The sequence below is a fragment of the Haemaphysalis longicornis genome, unplaced genomic scaffold (genome assembly GCF_048455015.1).
Source record: "Haemaphysalis longicornis isolate Haplotype H1 unplaced genomic scaffold, Haemaphysalis longicornis Haplotype H1 scaffold_1, whole genome shotgun sequence".
Lineage (NCBI taxonomy): Eukaryota > Metazoa > Arthropoda > Arachnida > Ixodida > Ixodidae > Haemaphysalis > Haemaphysalis longicornis.
In genome coordinates this window covers 484,197,996-484,217,973 of record NW_027526203.1, presented here as the reverse complement: position 1 = coordinate 484,217,973, position 19,978 = coordinate 484,197,996, and the positions used below count along the sequence as shown (strand labels likewise).

Genomic DNA, 19,978 nt, shown 5'->3' with positions numbered 1-19,978 from the left:
AAGTGACCCCGCTAGGGAGTGTAGGGTATCAAATTTACAGTATTGACGAGGGGAATCACGTTGTACAAATAAAAAAGGCTTCGTAGTTTGAATCATAAGATAGTCATTATGAGTCATAGATTGGGTTAAATTCAAGGTGAGGCCGCTGAATCATGTGGGGCGTCAAATTGAAGGTTCCAGTTAATGGGAATCATGTCGGATACCTAAATAATGCGTCCTGGTTACAGTCATGAGAGTCATATATTTTTTGACTGGTAAGAATTCCATATGACCCTGCTAGGGTGTGTGGGGTATCAGATTAAAGGTTTCGTCGAGGGGGATCACGTGGGACAAATGTAAAAATGCTTTCGGGTTATAATTATGAGGATATAGCAAAAGGTATATAGCAAAAGGTACACACTCACACTCCCACGCTCACTCACTCACTCACATTCACTCACTCACACTCACACTCTCACTCACACTCCCACTCACACTCACTCACACTCTCACTCTCACTCCACTCACACTCTCACTTACACTCAACTCACTCACACTCTCAATCTCACTCCACTCACACTCACTCACACTCTCACTCACACTCACACTCTCACTATTACTCACACTAACACTCGCACTCTCACTCACACTCACACTCCCACTTACACTCTCACTCATACTCACACTCATACTCATACTCTCACTCACACTCACACTCTCACTCACACTCCCACCCTCACTCTCACTCTCACACTCACACTCACACTCTCACTCACACTCTCACTCACACTCTCACTCACACTCTCACTCTCACTCACACTCTCACTCTCACTATTCTTCACACTAACACTCGCACTCTCACTCACACTCTCACTCGCACTCTCACTTACACTCTCACTCTCACTCTCACTCACACTCACTCGCACTCACACTCTCATTCTCACTCTCACTCACACTCACTCTCACTCACAGGCACACTCATACTCTCACTCACACACTCACTCTCACTCTCACTCACACTCTTACTCACACCCACACACACTCTCACTCACACTCAACTCACTCTCACTCACACTCTCACTCACTCACTCACTCACTCACTCACTCACTCACTCTCACTCTCAGTCACACACTCTCACTCACACACTCACTCTCTCTCACTCTCACTCTCACTCACACTCTCACTCACACTCTCACTCACACTGTCACTCTCACACTCACACTGTCACTCACACTGTCACTCTCACACTCATACTCACTCTCACTCACACTCTCACTCACACTGTCACTCTCACACTCACTCTCACACTCTCACTCTCACTCTCACTGTCTCAATCTCTGTGAGGCCATTTGAGTTCGGAATTCATTTTGAGTTCTCAGCCCATTTTGAGTTCTGAGTTCATTTTGAGTTTTGTGTCCATTTTGAGTTTGAGTACATTTTGAGTTTTGAGTACATTTTGAGTTTTGAGTACATTTTGAGTTTGAGTACATTTTGAGTTTCGAGTACATTTTGAGTTTTGAGTTCACTTTGAATTTGAGTACATTTTGAGTTTTGAGTCCATTTTGAGTTTTGAGTCCATTTTGAGTTTGAGTACATTTTGAGTTTTGAGTCCATTTTGAGTTTGAGTACACTTTGAGTTTGAGTACACTTTGAGTTTGAGTACATTTAGAGTTTTGAGTCCATATTGAGTTTGAGTGCATTTAGAATTTGAGTACATTTTGAGTTTTGATTACATTTTGAGTTTGAGTACATTTTGAGTTGTGAGTACATTTTGAGTCCGAGTGAGTTCTGAGTTTTGCGCTCAATGTGAGTGAGTTTGAGTGAGCGCAGATGTGCTGCTGAGCATTGAGTCTGAGTTTGAGTGAGTGGTGATTCGAAAAAAACATTGTGAGTGAGTTTGAGTGAGCCGCGCCAACTTTGCCGAGGTATGGTCCTGGTAATATCCCAAACGCTTTCTTAAATGGGTGTACCGTATTGATAGGGAAATATCTGGTCTTAATTTTCGACCAATTATTATCAACACGGCCAAAATTGTCCCATAGCCAAAGTAGGCTGCTATGACACCGAGTAGAACTTCAGACTAATTTCTTTAACCTGCTCAGCAAGCAAGCTGCTTGGGCACATTATCCTTAAGCACATAACTACATACCTAGAACGTGAACATATCTTATCGCCTTGGCAACAGGGACTATCGACACTAACCCAACTTGTAGGACTAACACACTAACAAAGCATAGACAACCAAAATCAGGTTGACTTAATCTTCTTGGACCTTTCAAAGGCGTTCGATCGGGTACACCACAATAAGCTAATTAAAAAACTTGAATCTGTTATCGCCGATGACGGCACAATTCACTGGATAAAAATTACGCCCATCTTCCCGCGAGGGAACCCTTGTGTGATGCGACGCATCGGGGGGTTCGTTTGGAGTGACGCTGGTATTGGATTGTGTCACACCACTCGCTGAAGGGACCGTCGCTTCCATCACGTCTTCATCGGAAGAATCAAGTCAAGCACGCAGTCGTCAAGCAAAGTGACGCGAAGTCGAACGAGAGCGAGCACTGACTGAACCGCCGCAGCGCGATACCCGCTTTATATTCACAGCGCCTGAAGGAGAGGAGACAACGGAGGAGAGTCGCGCATGCGCACGCTTGCGCGACGGGAGCGGAGCGAAGCGAGCGAAGCGCGCGCACGCAGCTGTTTTTTATGATAATGAGGCGGAGTGAGAGCGTTGCGCGCACAGCTGTCGGAGAGAAGGCGGGAGGAGAGTCGCGCACGCGCAGCTGGCGTGCGGACGCCGGACTACGCCGACGCAGGAGGGACATGCCTCAGAGGAAGAGATGCGTCGCATCTAAAAAATACTTGGCGAACCGTTCACAATACGTGGAATACAATGGCAAATTGTCAACATAAACACATGTCAGATCCGGAGTTCCTGAGGGTTGCGTCGCGGCCCCAATCTTATTTCCTATTGATATAAATGACCTGCCTTCCAGTATTACAGCCAACATTCGATTGTTTGCTGATGATAGCGTCATTTACCGGGAAATTAACATCATAGACAACCATCTGATACTACAGTTCGCACCAAACACTGTTTATTACTGGTGTAATGTCTGGCAAATGCCCCTCAATGTAGAAAATGCGCTCATTTATCAATAACAAGGAGGGAAAACGGGCACGAACACATTCATAACATAATACCCCTATAAGCCGGGTGAACCAGCACAAGATATGTGTGTATTTTCTTTTTAAACGAATTTACCTAGCAGATTTCTGGCAGTATGGTTGTAATTGCTGGATGTGCATTCAATAGTTGAGGGATCATAAACGTTAGCTTTTGTGTACCGTAGTTCGTCCGTATTCTCTCACTGCAATATGTTGTGCGTCTAAAGCTGTATGTATGCTGCCTTTGAGAATATTCATTGTGAAATGTGGCCGTGTTAGATTTCAGTTCATCATATATGATCATCGCTATTTTTAGATGCGGCGCATCTCTTGCTCTGAGGCATGTCCCTCCTGCGTCGTCGGCGTCCGTCCGCACGCCACCTGCGCATGCGCGACTCTCCTCCGTTCGTCTCTCCCACAGCTGTGCGCAACACTCTCACTCCGGCGCATTAGCATAACGACAGCTGGCGCGCTTGGTTGGTGCGCGCTTCGCTGCGTTAACGCTGCGTTAACAGCTGCTCCGGTGCGCATGTGCGCGCACGCGCGACTCTCTCCCGCGGTCTCCTCTCCTTCAAGCGCTGTGAATATAAAGCGGGTATCGCTCCGCGGCGGTTCAGTCAGCGCTCGCTCTCGTTCTTCTCGAACATCGACGATGAAACCAAGATTCGACCACTGCTGCGGCAACCGTTCACTGTGCACTTTACTGACCATAAAGTCGTCATTCTTAAATGTAATAAAGAGCTGGGTGGTAGTTGCTAAAACACGTGTACGCTCTCATTTCGCGTATGCATGTGCCGCATCACACCAGGGTTCCCTCGCGGGGAGATGGGGGCAATTTTTGTTTAAGATATTCTCAAGCGTTAATATGTTGTGCTTGTGAAAGAATGGAATAGAATGCGTTCTAGGTCGAACACCTTCAATTATCCGTACTATTCTCTTCTGTACTTTACAAATGCTTTCTTTGTTTATTTTAGTAGTCGTTCCCCATATTAATAAACAGTAATGAATGCGCGAGTATACTAAAGAGTAATATAGTTGTTTCGTTACACAAATTTAAAAAAAAATATAATTTTCCCGATTACACCAATTGAGCGCGAAAGATCGGTGCGAACTTTGTTTATGTGATATGTCCAGTCAAGTGTTTCATGAAAGGTAGTACCAACAAACTTTTGGCATGTGACCCGTTCAATCAAACCCCCTCGAAATTTTACTTGAATGTCACGGGGTATACTTTTATTTTTCGGCCGAAAAATAACATATTTTGTTTTTTTGGGGTTCAGTTCAAGCTTATTTGCTATTAACCATATTGATAAGTGCTTAAGCCATCTGTTTGCTTGTTGTTCTAAGCTGACCATATCTTTTCCAAAGAAAAAAACGTTCGTATCATCGGCGTATAAAATCATGTCTGGTGTTTGTGGTATATCAACAATGTCGTTTATATATAAGATGAACAAGAGTGGGTCTAATATAGATCTCTGAGGGACGCCGTACTTAATTTTATCCATTCTTGATATTGCATGCTGAGTGTCACAATATTGAAAACGATTTGTTAGGTAACTGGTTATTAACTTCAGGGAAACACCTCTTATGCCGTATTGATTTAGTTTCATCTGGAGAATTTCATGTTTGATCGAATCGAAAGCCTTTTTGAAATCAAGGAATATTCCAAGCGTGTAAGATCTCTGCTCAAAATTATCTCTTATTTGGTCCTTGATAGATAGCGAAGCCTGCTCTGTACTTTTTTTTCTTTTGAAAGCCGCATTGCTGTTTTATTATTATATTTTCTTAGCTACAGAAAGTTGAGATTCGAAGGTATAAGACTCGTTCTATTATTTTTGAAAATATGGGCATGACAGATACATGTCTATAATTATTTAAGTCATTTTTATTGCCACCTTTGTGAATTAGTGAGACCCTAGCTATCTTTAGCTTATCAGGAAATATTCCGGTGCTTAAAATCAAATTACATATGTGTGTGAGCGGCCCACTGATATACTGCGAGGCTGATTTTAATGGCGCTGCTTTTATACCATTAACACCTGCCGCAGAGTTGTTAGGTAAATTCATAATGAAAGAATGTATCTAGGATTCATCAGTGGGAGCCAAAAAATCGATTTAGTAATACTTTTGGTAATGTGTGGTTCGCAGCTTGTGTCGGTGCCAGGGGAGATTTCGCAAGCGCCGGACTTTAAAAAATGGTTGTTGAACGTAACAGCGAGCAATGTACCAGAGCAAGATTCGACCTCTATCATAATCTCGGTGAAGGTCTTTTTATTTGATTAAAGTAAAAGATCGTTTATGGTATTCCAAACTGCTTTCTGGTCATTCAGAATAGCTGCAAACGTATGTTCATAGTATTGTATGCGTGCCCGATTAATATCAGAGCCTAACTTATTTCTAAATTGCTTAAACTGCCGCAAGTAGTCGATTTGCTTTGTTTTAATGAATGTGCTAAATAGGTTATCCCTTTCTTTTATTCTCTTTAGAAGTGACGCATCTATCCACGGCTTTCTAGCTTTTTTGTTCGTTTTGAACAGTACAAACGGAAAAGCCTGATCATACAGCTGTGTTATTGTCAATATAAAGTTTCGTACGCATGTACAGGTTCTGCGATTTGCAATATTTCACTCCAAACTGTCGCAGTAACTAATGGCTGAAAAGTTTGAATTTTTTCAGTGGTAATCTTTCGGTAATAAGTAGGGTTGATTTTCTTCCGCTCTGTTTTATGCGACTTTCTGAATGCAAGAACTGGAAAATGGTCACTAACACCAGGTATAAACAACTCCAGCACGTATTTCATTTTTACAGTTGGGGAAGCACAAGTCAAAAAGGGTTTCAGACAATTCTGTCACGCGAGTAGGCACATGAATTTCGTTCTCATAGCCAAAACACAGCATAGTGTCAAGAAGGTTTTGTTTGTCAACAGAGGTAGACAACATATCTATGTTGAAATCGCCCGTTACATTCACGCGTGCATTTTGCCGTTCACCAAATTCTAATAATTCATGAACAAAGTATAAGAAGGATGACACAGTTCCCGAAGGGGCCCTGAATATTATTACTAGGAACAAATTTGCCGACCTTACGATTCAAAATCAGAAGTTACAACTGTATATTCTGAACATGTCCTGTTCTCGTTAAAGGTTAACGGATGAAAAGGTTTATAGGGCCCGACAGTACTGGGATTGATGTGAAGGGTAAAGTCTGCGGGGGATAACGAAGGTGACAGTATCCTCGGTATTCAATGGCGTGGAATGCATGCAGGCAACCAAGTGTGCGCCGCCATATCTGTGGCCAAGCGTCTGTTGCTAGGCGACGTTGTGGGCACGGCCCGAAGGTCAGGCACCCCTCTTCTCCTCCTTGCAACCGCGTGAGTGCGCCGTCACTCGTTCGTTACGTCGGGCTCCGCGGGATGGCGGCACTTGTCCGTGCTAAACACGACTGTGAAACACATGACTGTGTTTCACGTTACGAACTCTTCGCCGAACACAAAGTATTGCGTCGAGTTCACTGTGAGTGCGATTAATAACATCTCTGTTGGCGCCAGAGTTTAGAATCGGATTGGAACGGAGCAGATGACATACGCCGGTGTCTTTTTTTTCTTCGGCGTGCGGCCGCAGTGGCCCAGGCTGCGCCGTGGCCGTGGCGCATCGGCCATGTCTGTGGCCGTTTCCAGTGTTGCCAAGCGAAAAAATTGACCGCTAAACTTTTCAACGAATACCGTCTGTAGGCTCCGGACAGCGAAGTTTGCCGAGGGAGCGCAGCGCCAGCCGCGGCAAATTCGCGCAACTCTGGGTCGGTCCCGCCGCGCACACCGCCTTCAGCGCCCGTGAACACAACTTTGCAAAATCGTGTGTCATAACGTTTTTTGCGTGTATATCTACTACATAGTGCAACGAAGTCATGCAGAAATTTATTATAGTAGGGGGAAGCCTCCAAATAAAACGGGGCGCCGATAAAATGCTGTCGCCTTGCTTCCGAGCCGTGGTTGACGCAACTGGGAAGCGTGCGTTCAAGGCTTTGCATTCTCCCGCGGATTCTTCTGCTCTCTTTTTTTTTGCTCACATACGAAGTGTAGTTACTGAATCTTGAAAAGCCCACACTAAGCGAGCGGATTACATGCTGCCGTGGTGTACGAGCAGCTTGTTAGTAGGCTGGTTAGCAGGTGGTAAATACACATAAGTGCGCATTAAATTTGGTAACAAAGAGGGCCCCCAAACACAGTTGTAGCAGCGTAGGTTATCACCAAGCGGTTCTACTCTGCTTCATCTAATATTTCACGTGGCTATGTCGCCGTATTAAATACATATAAACACATCAGGGGCGGACACTTATAGGCGTTAACGTTCTCAAATGTTTCGCTAGCTATTGGATAGCATAAAAACCCCGCCTCTTCTTGCAAAAGAAACAATGAAATTGTTTTTAAGGCACTCAAAAGCAAAGAAAAATAGAGATAAGACGTTCCGCAATAAAAGTTGGAAATATATGAACGCAAGACAAAATTTTCGCGCTCGGGGAGTAGGAGGAGGAGGACAAACTTTATTTATCCCATCTGTTGTGATTGCGGTCACTCCGGACCAGTGAGGGGTGTCCTCAGGGAACTAAATTTTTCTCCCGTCACTTTTGCTGCAAAGGTATTGGCGGTAATAAATACGCTACTAGTATTTCTTTCTAAGAGGTGTCACGCCGGACCCGTTGGCGTGGAGAGAAAAAAATACCCGAATATGAATATTCCGTAATTTATTCCGATACGCCTTTAGATGTTCTGCTTCCCCCTCCTCGCCCAATGGGATTGCTTGTGAGAACCTTCTCCTGAAGAGTTTCTTTCTTGGGGCGTGTTTTTATGCAGCCGGCGTACTCGGCTACACGTGGAAGCCCAAAAGTTTCTTGGCGGAGCGGGCACTTACTTTCGCTATACACAAACAAATGTGAATTTCATACTGTTACATGTATGGAGCATCACATTCGGTTCAAAGACCCATATGTAACACCCATGTACGTGGTCCATTTAGTAGTTCTGCAGTCGCAAATGCACATGGATGGAATACCTCGCGTGGAAACATGGCGCAACGTCTGATATATTTGCTGATAAAGCCTCCTATTTGGTGGATTCAACAATACCAATTACGTTTTCTTTTGAAGGGAAACATGGTGGTCTCGAGAAAGTTTTGCCCGCAAACAGGCTGTACAAGCGTTTCTCTTCTGGGCATCACGCCTATGCAGCCTTTATATGCCTTCCCATACGCGAATGCAACTGGATAAATCCTTCTCCATTCACCTGCACTATATGTGGCAGGATTACTGTACAATCTCTTACTTCGTTCTAAACCCAAAAGGGGCAACTAATATGCTTCATCCGCGCTACAAAAAGAGGAGCAGTGCCCAGCCAGGAACGTAACGGCTTGCGGGTACCGACCCAGTGTTGCGCATATCTGCCGAAGGGGGCGCTGGGTGTGGCGGGCTCCGTGTCGCCCTCTGGGCGCTGTAAGGCGCCTATAGAAAAGAAAAAGAAAAAGAAAATCTATGACCGGTACCCGTTGTTATAGATTAGAGAGTTAATAAAGCGTTAGAGCAGATCGGAGAACCGGTCTGCTACGGGTGTAAAAAGGGGCAAAAAAAGGTGTAAAAATCTTCTCCCATGGCGCATACCCGTAAAAGGTGTTTTGGGCTGAAAAAGGGTGCAAGAATGAAAAAAGTGTTCTTGTGAACACCCTAAAAGAGGGTGTAAGGTTGCTTAACACCCTAACAAAGGGTGTGGGCAGCGCAGCTACGCGGGACAATGTGGATCGGCGGGCTCGCAGCATGACATACAGATACATTCAACACGCACAGGTAACAATTAGACTACAAATGAATTCAGCAAGAAAATCCAGGGGATGCACGGGGAAAGCGAGTACATACTTACTTACAAATACATCTGCTCTTCTTGCTTTTATAGCCAGCAGAGGAATGTCATCCGATAGAGTTGGTGGGCTGGTCACAAAAATCAGATATTTTAGCGCTAATTTTGGAATTATGCATTTTGATTTGAGCATATACAAATCAGCATGCGGATTTGCAAAAAAAGCTTTTTAATCGCGAGGTAGTTATTATGTTCAATAAGCCATAGAATTTTATTAATACCAAACACCTCTTCCACATCATATGAACACCCACCAAGAAGGGTGTTCATTATTTCAACACCCTTTTTCCCACAAGGTTGTAAAACTACAAATTATGGTGTTGGAAACCATGCAAAAGGGTGTAAGAAAAGACCGCCAACTCAGAAAAAGGGTGTGAGAGACCTCGGGCAAGTTTGGAGGTATTTCATGACCGTCCACTGAACATCTTCTACAAGCGGGGGAATGTTTTGCACCTAGCGATGTTTAAAACCATTTGAATTGGCATAATGCGTATTACCAGTGAAGCTGTTTAAGCTTGAGCCAGGTTCGGTGGCGTTGGCGAAAAAATACCAAGAAAAAGAACTGCGCCTCCTGTAAAAGGTGCACCACCACACATAGGGTGTTACAGCAGTGAAGCCGGCTTTTGAGCCTATTCGAGTGTGAGCACAAGGGGCCCATGCGTATACTAGTTTTGGGGATTTGGAAACGACAAAAAAAAAATGGCGCAGCTTGCAGTAGAGGTGCAAGGCTGCAGGAGCAGCGTAGCTGGGGGTCGACCTAGCTTGTTTCCCCCTTGGATCCGCTGTTAGTGTGGGGGACACACTGGCACAGCCTCGTGAAATCCGGCTACACTTGGCCTCAGCACTTAGCCTAGCCTAGCAAGAACATCGCAAAACATAACAAAACTTAGCAAAGGCTCGCAAAACGTAGCAAAACTGAGCAACACCGGAAGAAGCTAGGTGGACCCCAGCTCCCCTGTTTTTTTTAACTGAACACCTATTTCATACCCTTTCAACACCCTACAGAAAGCCAAGCGTGTTGCAGTCGGTCAATACCCTTTTCGCCACACAAATATAGTGTTTCTAATTTTAAAATATCAAATTGATGTTTCACGTGCTAAAGTTAGACTTGGGCCATGAGGCGCACCGTGTATGAAAAGGAGCCATCATTGCAGACGAACAATATTTTTGCTTTTGAACATTTCTCAGGACGTGGGGAGGAGGCTTTGAGGGGATGCCGTGTACTTCACGATGCAGTTATACATGCATGCATAGCCTTAATCAGCAGCTGAACACCTTTTCCTTACCCTTTCAACACCCTACGAAAAACCAAGGGTGTTGAATTTGGTCAACACCCTTTTTTCACACAAAAAGGGTGTAGAGCTACGAAGAGGGCGTTGAGATTCAAGAAAAAGGCCTCCCAATGGCCTTTACCCAACGGTGTAATGGCCTCCCAACACCGTTTTTTCACTTATGCTGCACCCTTTTTTGCCAAAATGGGTGTAAAAACGTTTAGTGTGTAGCGCCGGTCGCCTACCGGGTATACCGTGCCGGGAGCGGTTCTCCGCCGTGCTATAATTGTTTCCGGTTTTCGGTTCCGGTTCGATGTCGGTTCGACGTCCTGGTTACAAAGGTTTTAAGCGATTTGTTTGACCTGTACTTCTCCACTGTCGGCGCTCCTCAGAGCCCAGGTAAAGCTTGGGCGCGAAAAACGTAGCGTTTTTTTTCCCTTCTGCGATGGCAATGGAAAATACGACGGAGGCTGTTTTTGGTCGTACGCATCTTGGGAATGAAAGCCATTGCATGCAGCACTATTACACAATTTTAATTGTTTTGGGTAATTCAAGGTAGGTGGAGCTGGTGCGCTGTTTGCGCCGAACTGCGCCGTCTGGCACATGTTGCTACAAAAGCCTACTTTTCCGGAAAATTGCGCCACCAAGAGAATTGACTCTCCTCTGCGAATTGCGCGGAGTTTGTAGTAAGCTGGAGAATTGCTCTCGGGATAGAGCTGTGGCCGTCTAATCGGATTCCCGGCGTGAGCCCTGGGTTGATAAGTGACCGAGAACGAGGTGCACCCTTGCGTCTTCTTCGAGGGGGTGCGCTATCGCTTCCCGCTTTCTGCGCCGCGTGTCGGATGAGTGGCCACAGCGCGATCTTTGCACGCTGCCGGTGTTCGCCTGCGAAGGAATGGCAGCCACGGGATGCGAAGTGGTCAGTGGGTACAAGGCTGCATGGCAACCGAAAGTCCGATTCCCTTGTTCCGTTTTGGAGGCTCGGTTTATGAGGACAAACTAATTCAAGACGCAAATGGTGCGCTTACGCTCGCGTATAAAGCCGTCGTAGCGATTGCTGATAATAAAAAAGAAAACTCATCTCAGGTCCCTTGCCCAAGGAATCTGAAGCACAGAATTGATCAGTTGCGTAGAGACCTTGATTAGTGTTGATATAACAAGACTGATGATACGACAAGTATCGAACTGACGTCGAGGCGCTCTGAGAGTGAGGGCGCATGCGTGGGCAAGCAAAAAAATGAATGGGCGGATCTTGCACAAGGCGCCTCGCTGGCGAACTTGAGGCTCGACGCTTCCACTGGTCGCCCTTCTACCAACCGATGAGTGCAGTAGTAAATGCTTTCACCTTTGCGAAGGAGGCTCTTTCTACACTATGCTGTGCTCCTCTGTCGCTCGCTCTGCTGATACGAGATGTTTGCCGACACGCCCCGTCTATGGCTCGCGCCATGAACTGGGGAGCGACTGCCCGCTGGTGTGACGTAGCTACTCCAGAAGCGCCATGGTGGTACGTGGGCCGTAAGGCTTGGACCGCAAGGCCTGTGCACGTCACCAACGCGGCTCATGCCTTTTTTTTCTCCATTCGACATGGACCGGACGGAAAGAGTAGTTTGGAGTTTTATCAGGCAGGAGAAGCGGCGTGTGAAAAGCAAATGAAACTCGGCGTAATGATGAAGTCGTCCTAGGGACCAACTTCAGAAGGATTTTTTTCTTCATTATACCAGTTTTAGACTGACAGATACAGAGCATTCACCTTTGCTGCAAGATTTAAAAATTCCTTGTCGACGCTACTCCGTTAGCAGAAAATTATACGAAAGTAACCATAGACAGCTTCGCTTTAAAACGCAGCGTGTTTTGCTTGGGAATACACACGCGCTTTTTATATTGAAATTTAATTACCTTTTTATTTTTAGCGCGCTTGCATTCTTCGTGTGTATTTTTGTTGTCTTGTAATGTGCGATAATTATCTCTACTGCTCGCTAAAACGCGCCATGCAGAGTACCCTAAATTCCCAAAGCAAGTATTTGCAGTCGCCACATGTGTTCCTATCGTGCTTTCAGCACCCCTTTTTGGTCTTTCGCAGGCGCTTGAACAACAACAAACTGAGGAGCCTACCGGATTCCCTTTTCCTGACCATGGCCAACCTTCAACGCCTGTAAGTCCCGCCTGTATGTCTTTTTGGGGCCGTGAATACAGGGTCTCAAAGTCAACAGTGCTAATTTGCACGGCTTGCCCGATTAGCAGTTCGACACTCTGCTCAAGGTGGAACGTTAGTAAGAACTCAGAAGACATGACAGAACCGGCCGTCTGCAAAAGTTACTGGACAGTGAGTATTCTGCACGTTTTAGTGTCGTACGAGGGAACGTACGCTATGTTAAACACCCTGGGGAGTTAATCAGTCGTCCTTTTGCCCGGTGTCATCCTGAGGGCGCGAATTGAGGCGCTCGCCAAGCGTAACTTAATCTCGCGCCTGTGAACAGTTACGTATACTCTGCCCAGTCGATATTCGACATGGGCTCGTAAAAGACTGGACAAGTGGAATTTATCTGAACAACAGCAAAGTCGCCTCCGCGCGGTGCGCTTATCGGTGAACATATCGGCGTACGTATGCGAGGCACAATGTGCGGCTCATCCCCAAAAGAGGATTTCAACCTTTAGCACGCAAAGAACTCAATCCTTAGCGGCGGCAGCCCGCAGAAGGGATTATTTTCAGTTTATCTTCCTATTTACTACACGCCCCTCTGAAACGTCGTGCCACACTTCTTTTCTAGGTTGATTAGTTGAATTGAAAGAACGCAGAATATATTTAAAGCTAACAATCAAGTTTATTTGTCCATTTATTACAGTGGAACCCCGATAATACGACTTTCAAGGGACTGCCATTAAGCGTCGTATGACCGGAGGGTCGTACTACCGGGGTGCAGGCAAATGCCGACCTAGTAGACGGTCTCACCCGACAAATGTGCTAAGAACTTATTTAACTACTATATTTAGCGAGTTCTCGCGTGATTGGCGAACCTTTAGCTGAAATCCCAAGCAAAAAAAAAAAAAAAAACAACGCCTATGTTGTGCCCCTTCCCTCCACGGCGTCCGAGCTTGCCCACCGGCTAAGCGCCGCGCGCTACGCGACACCCGTGCTGTCCGGCGATTTTTTTTTGCCCGCCAGCCCCGCGCCCTGCCCGAGCGAGGTAAGGCCAATGTGGTCGAGCAAAGTAAGAGGATAAAAGCGAGTGTGAAACTACGAAACAAACGGCACATTGCGAGGTGGAGATGAAAAAAAAAAAAAAACGGCATTCCCAAGACACCTTTTGAACGGTCCCGTGCCGTCGCCATTGGGTCAAAGTATTCAACACATAGCTGTTTTCGATTCCCACAAAACCCAGCAACGCGAAATAAATATAATAATTCACACTTCGCGAGTAAACCGTGTTGAGGCGAGAATAATAGCGCGGTCTTGCTACAGTGACTTGCTGCGGCGGCCACCGAGTGACCCAAAACGGCGGCGTCAACGTACGGGTGTCTCCATTACTGCGGCGGACACGCGTGAATCGAGGCACCTTAGCAAAGGAAGGAGCGGAGTGACAACGCGGCTTTGAAAGACACTGACAAGCAGAGAGCAGAGATGCAAAGAGAGGGATCGTCCTGAAAGGAAGAAACTTGGATCGAGCGGGCGGAAAAAGCGGGTGTTCGGTAATCGCCGTGCGGTTGCGTCGTACATGTGTTTTCGCATTCGTCGGCGGCTCGACGGGAGCTTCAAAGTCACGGTCTCCGTGCCGTCGTGGGGCCGTCGAAGGTTAACTCCCGCTCACGAGTACCCGCCTGCTTGCTTGCGTCGGTTCAGCAAGTGGTCTGGCCCGCATGCGGACCTTTGCACATCAAGCGGCGTCCAACGGGGATTCAGAATAAATAAAGGTCGGGACGAGGCGGCGAAGCGGTGTAAAATATGGGAAAAACGCCGGTTTATCCGCACGAGGGTCCGTGGTATGAAGAAGACCACGTTCATCCGGGCGTCATATCATCGGGGTTTTTAATGCATTGTTTCTATGGGGAGTTTGCCGGAACCGCGGTGATCCGTCGTAAAAAGCGGGTCGTCGTAAGTCGGGGGGACGTATCAGCGGGGTTACACTTTACATGGGAAGGGCTGAGGAAAAAATTGGCCGCGTATCTGCTCCTGTCGTTGCAAATGTTGTCAAAAGACGACAGTCTTTGTAGACATTTGCCAAGGAAATGCCCCCTTTTGCTTTCCCGCTCACCTCTCATGCTGTTCCTGTACCGTCGCGCTCATCCCAAGATCAACACACCAAGGGTTTTCTCAAGGCGATTTGAATTTTCCGCGTTCCACTGCTGCAGGCCGGGTTCCTCGATGCCAGCGCTGCAGTACGGCGGTGACGCGCGTGAATATAGGCGACCGACTTCAAGGTTTATACAACCGCGTGGCCGTGCTTTACGTGCGTTCCAAGCAGAACGTGGAACCTAGCTAGTGGAACAAACGATTTAGCCCTGGCCAATTCCCCCTTGTGGGTGCGTACCAAAATCTTTGAGGACATCATCATCATCATCTTTCGTTGCTGTTGTCGCGTGATTTTTCATATGCCGCTTGGAAGTGGCGCTGGCAACAGCAGGCGGCAGTTTTCTGCAGTAGATGTAGAATATCATTTGCTATCGAAAAACCAAGCATCCATAAATTTTTTAATAAATGAACACTAAATATCCCTTGTGTACTAATTTCCTGTCTTATATTTGCGTAATTTCTTGGTCTTGTTCAACAAAGTTGACAAGTATGAACATATAAACCGGGCTTGGACGTTTACTTTTCGCTGTGAGTATATAAGACTATTGCGCAATGTCTGCTTTGGCCGGGAGGCTGAATCTAGTCACAGTTTATTCTAATTATGCTACGAATATCAACCCTGGATGTCCAAGTGTTTAAAAACAGTGACAAACAAACAGAGGTGATTCACTTTCCCAGAGAAAATTTTGTAGATCTGGTCTTCCTCGAAGAAGTGAACTTTTTTTAGGGGCGAAGCTCCTTAGGGCGTGGGTCTGTCCATCCTCGACGTATGTATGTAGCCACCTCTAGTTTAGTTCTTGGATTGTTTACTAGATGGCGTGGCTACCTCTAGTTTAGTTCTTGGATTGTTTACTAGATGGCGGTACTTGTATATGATGAAAAGATGCGCTTGGATTGTTTACTAGATGGCGTGGCTACCTCTAGTTTAGTTCTTGGATTGTTTACTAGATGGCGGGGAGCGTTGTAATAAAATCCGTTCGCTGTTGGCGCGCGCTCGGAGTCGCCCGATGGATAAGGCTGCAGATGTGCGAGCCCGCGAGGCAGAAGCGCTCCGTGAAGCTGCGCGACGCCGCCGCCAAGATCCTGCCGTACGAGAGCGGGAGGCCGAAGCGTGTCGTCTGGCTGCGCGACGACGCCGCCAAGATCCCAGCGTTCGAGAACGAGAGGCCCAAGCGTCACGGCAACGACGCGAGGACCCTGCCGTACGCGAAGCGGCACGGCTGCGGCGCGAAGAGGATCTCCAAAACGTCAGAGAACGGGAAGCGGCGAGAAAGCGCGCGTATCGGCAGGCAGACCCCGATGCAGTGAGAGCTCGTGAGGCGTCTGCAAAACGCATCAGGCGAGCTCAGCCCCAAGGTGCCGACGCGCGGTTTAAGCGAGACTTTCTAGACGTTACGTTCGGACACAGATGTAGTGGGCGAACTTTCACTGAAGAGTCACGGTTTTACCGATGATTTCCCCTCAGGAGCTTCGCCCACTCATCATCATTCACCCCGTGGATATGCTGTGAATTTTTTTCAATTGAAGACGTCAGAACGTTTCAGCAGAACTTTAATATTCTGTCTTATTTTTCTTTGGCGTCTAACCACTGCTGTGGGGTGGGCGTCCTAATCTTCAATCACACCATCAGTTGCTCCAGTTTTAGTTCGACATATAGTGAGGGAAGATTGCTAGTCTTGAAATTTTCTCTTTCTGGTGCCCGCTTTAAAGTCATTAACGCGTATGCTCCTGCACGCGTCACAGCTACAAACAACGTCTTTCGTTGCCTAGGGGTTTATCTTTTGGAGCGCGTGCCCACAATTCTTTGCGGAGATTTCAACTGTCTGTCTGTCTGTCTGTCTGTCTGTCTGTCTGTCTGTCTGTCTGTCTGTCTGACAGACAGACAGACAGACAGACAGACAGACAGACAGACAGACAGACAGACACTGACAGACAGACAGACAGACAGACAGACAGACAGACAGACAGACTAACCCAGAATTTCTGGGTTTAAGTAGCCCAAGAAAGACTATCGTCTTTAAAAGCTGCCAGAGCAGCTTGACGGGCCCACCAGCTCCTTTGGTACATGGCAGCAGTTGACAATTAAACTGAAACATGTAGTTGCAGGCAACTGCAGCAACCTTGCTACCTACACACACAGACACACACACACACACACAGACATACACACACACACACACACACACACACACACACACACACACACACACACACACACACACACACACACACGCACACACACACACACGCACACACACACACACACACACACACACACACACGCGCGCGCACGCGCACGCACGCACGCACGCACGCACGCACAGAGAGACAGACAGACAGACAGACAGTCAGACAGAGACAGACGCGCGCGCGCGCAAAAAGAGTGCGTGACAGCGCGTGACCTTTATTTCAATCCTACTCAGTAGACGGCGCCACCAACACGTTTCCTTTTGTAAAGATCTACAGGTGATGGCTACAGTATTTTCGAAACAACTAATGATATTGTGAAAGGTTCATCCGAAAACTGAAACATTCGAGCGACTTTAAACGAAAGCAAATAGATGTGAGAAACCAAATTATGGCTGATGTTCTTTGAACTAATTCATCAGAAGTCGCTACCTGCACCACTGCGGCCGGAATACGCAAACCGCAAACGGTGTGCTAGAACGTGTCCTACCGTTTTCAGCGGTAAGCTGAAACTCCGGCGCCCGGTAACACGGCAAACGGTAACGCAAACACGATAACGATATGCTAAAACTCTCTAATTTCGCGCATGACAAACTCCGTACAGTTCGTCCATCATTTGCGCAGTAGATATAGCAGCCATGAAAAAAAAAAAAAGGTGGGGGGGACAAAGCTATGCGCAAGAAGCAAAGCTGACTTGGCAGGATGTGTCGGCATTAGAGGTCGTATACGGGAAAATAAAGAAACGCACCGTAGCCCCTCTTATCTATCCACTCAGCGGGCTGTGTCATGCCCACCCTGGCACAGCATGATTTACAGTGCAACACTGACAATTAACAATAACAATAACAATAACAAGAACAACAACAAAAATCCGTACATGTAAAACGGTGAATGCGACAGGAAAAAAAAATATTGAATGAGAAGCACTAACGTAGGCATGTATTCTGAGCTCTCCTAAAAAAGTTTAGTTCGGGATTTACATTTTGCGCATGAAATTTATTTACACTTTGGAAACCGTAACCCGTGGGACAAGTGGGCACCTGCCAGTGTTCCGGGTTTCGACAGGCATAAGCAGCTTCATTGGCACATAGACCGGCAAGTGTGCATACATTATCGTGCCACTTTTTTTTATCTCTTTTGCGTAAGTGTCGGTCAGCCTCGCGTGGTGCATGTCTAATATCTTTGCAATATTATGCATTTCAAATAAGTGAGCCGTGTGCGCACTGTAACCTAGATTGTGACTGGAGCGTAGCACTCTTTTCTGTAAAGCAATTTTTTTATTATTTACCACAGTTATTCCCCACACTAAGTGAGCATAGCTCAGATGATACATAAATAAGGAATTATATAACAGCAATTTAACTTTAGTTGGCAGTAAGTAACAGTGCCGGCTGATGTTTCTGTAATTCTTGAACGCTCACAAACAACTTCATTAGCATGCATGTTCATCCCAGGTTAACCGACTGTTGAAGACCACATCCAACAATGTCATTGTTTTCACAACTTCTGTGGGGCCACAACCTAACCGTACATGAGCAGGAATCGCACCTGCTTTGTTCCGCGGTCGAAAAAACAACGCTTTTGATTTTTTTTGCGTTTATTTGTAGCGTCTTAATTTCATACCAACGTTGCACTTTGTTTAGTGTAATGTCGGCTTCGCGTTTTAGCTTTGCGTTTTATTTATTCTCTTTATTCCTGTCACTCTAGTGCAACCATTTTAAGTAACAGGGCAAAGCTTTTAAAACTTGACCAGCGTAGGTTCCTATTATATGTAGCTTAAAATTTCCTTACAAGCTTTGCTACGGACTCTTTAGGTTATCGCGGGAATACTATCTCCAACAGCCTTTCAAACGTTCAGCGAGAACGCATTACAGTAAGGCCATTAGGCTACCGATTAGCCACATTATTATTCATAAGTTCTCTTTGTTTCCTCGTGCAGTTTCTAACGGGACTAAGTTACTTTAACCGTGAACTCAGTATCGTTAGAATTGATTGATTGATTGATTGATTGATTGATTGATTGATTGATTGATTGATTGATTGTGGGGCTTAACCCGCGGAAGCTGCGCCGGGGCGATGAGGCGCGCCGTAGTGGAGAGAGGCTCCGGATCGATTTTGTCCACCTGGGGATCTTTAACCTGCGCCCAAACCTCGACACACGGGGCGCGTTTTCGCATTTCGCCTCCATCAGCAAAGCAGCAACCGCGGCCGGGATCGAATCCGCGACCTTCCGCTCAGCAGCACAACGCCTTAGCCACTGAGCCACCGCGGCGAGTATGGTTAGAAGTCTTTTCTGAACGTATTGGAATTTGGAAATACATATTTTGGTTGAAGTGTTGTGTTTCAAAATTCGGATACATTATGATTGCATTTCCTTGTCGCGTTCGTTTGTGTCCATTGAATTCCTTCCATTTTTGTTTATTGTGCGTTTTAAAACTACGCTAAATAATACTGAAGTATTGTTGAGTTGTATTTCAGTCGATGTATCCCTTTGTGTTCACTCTTGCATGCCCCTCAGAATGGCGTGCAGTATCTGTAAATATTAAAAAAAAATTGGCGCAGCTTGCACGAGTGGTGCAAGGCTGTTGAGACTGCAGAGCTGGCGTCCCCTCTGCCTTCGTCGGAGACCTGTCTGTTGCAGTTCGCATGGATTTCAGAACTTGCCGCTGAAAGGTCTTCATGGCTAGCAGGCCCGGATCGTTTTGTCCCTGCAGGCTTTCATATCTCCCTCAAAGTGCACCGCGTTCGCACGCGCTGGAACCCGCGGTCACCGGCTTCGCGAACTCGGAGTCCGTGTGCCCAACCTCAGGCGCGAACGCACGGGAACTGGCGAGGAGAACACCACGCAAGAGATCACGCCACGAACGCAATCGCATAGAAGCCGGTTTCATTGTGAGAGGGACCCAGGTTACATTCCGACCAGGGGAAGTCTTTCTCCCCCTGGTTCGTCTTTTCTTACCGTGAAGCAGTATATATGTCTCACTCCCCCAGTTTTCATTCCGGTGAAACCGATTTTGTCGGCGACCCCTCTTTCACAACGCTTATCACAATGGTTATTCCCCTCGCCCCAACCGATGCCTCTTTCATAAGTTGCGCAGTCGGCTGACAGCGGCAGTGACGCCGTTATGACATGATTTCGGAGAATCAACAACAGCGTGAATGGACGTAAGAACGCCCGAAAG

The 19,978-nt window shown here is 46.6% G+C and overlaps 1 protein-coding gene across 1 annotated transcript in view; it reads left to right on the top strand.

The window, feature by feature from the left end:
- The window catches only part of LOC144156355 (protein slit-like), a 418,661-nt gene that overhangs the window by 135,765 nt on the left and 262,918 nt on the right, over positions 1-19,978 (top strand). The window contains 1 exon segment of the mRNA XM_077688358.1: positions 12,402-12,473. Coding sequence (XP_077544484.1) covers positions 12,402-12,473 — 72 coding nt within the window.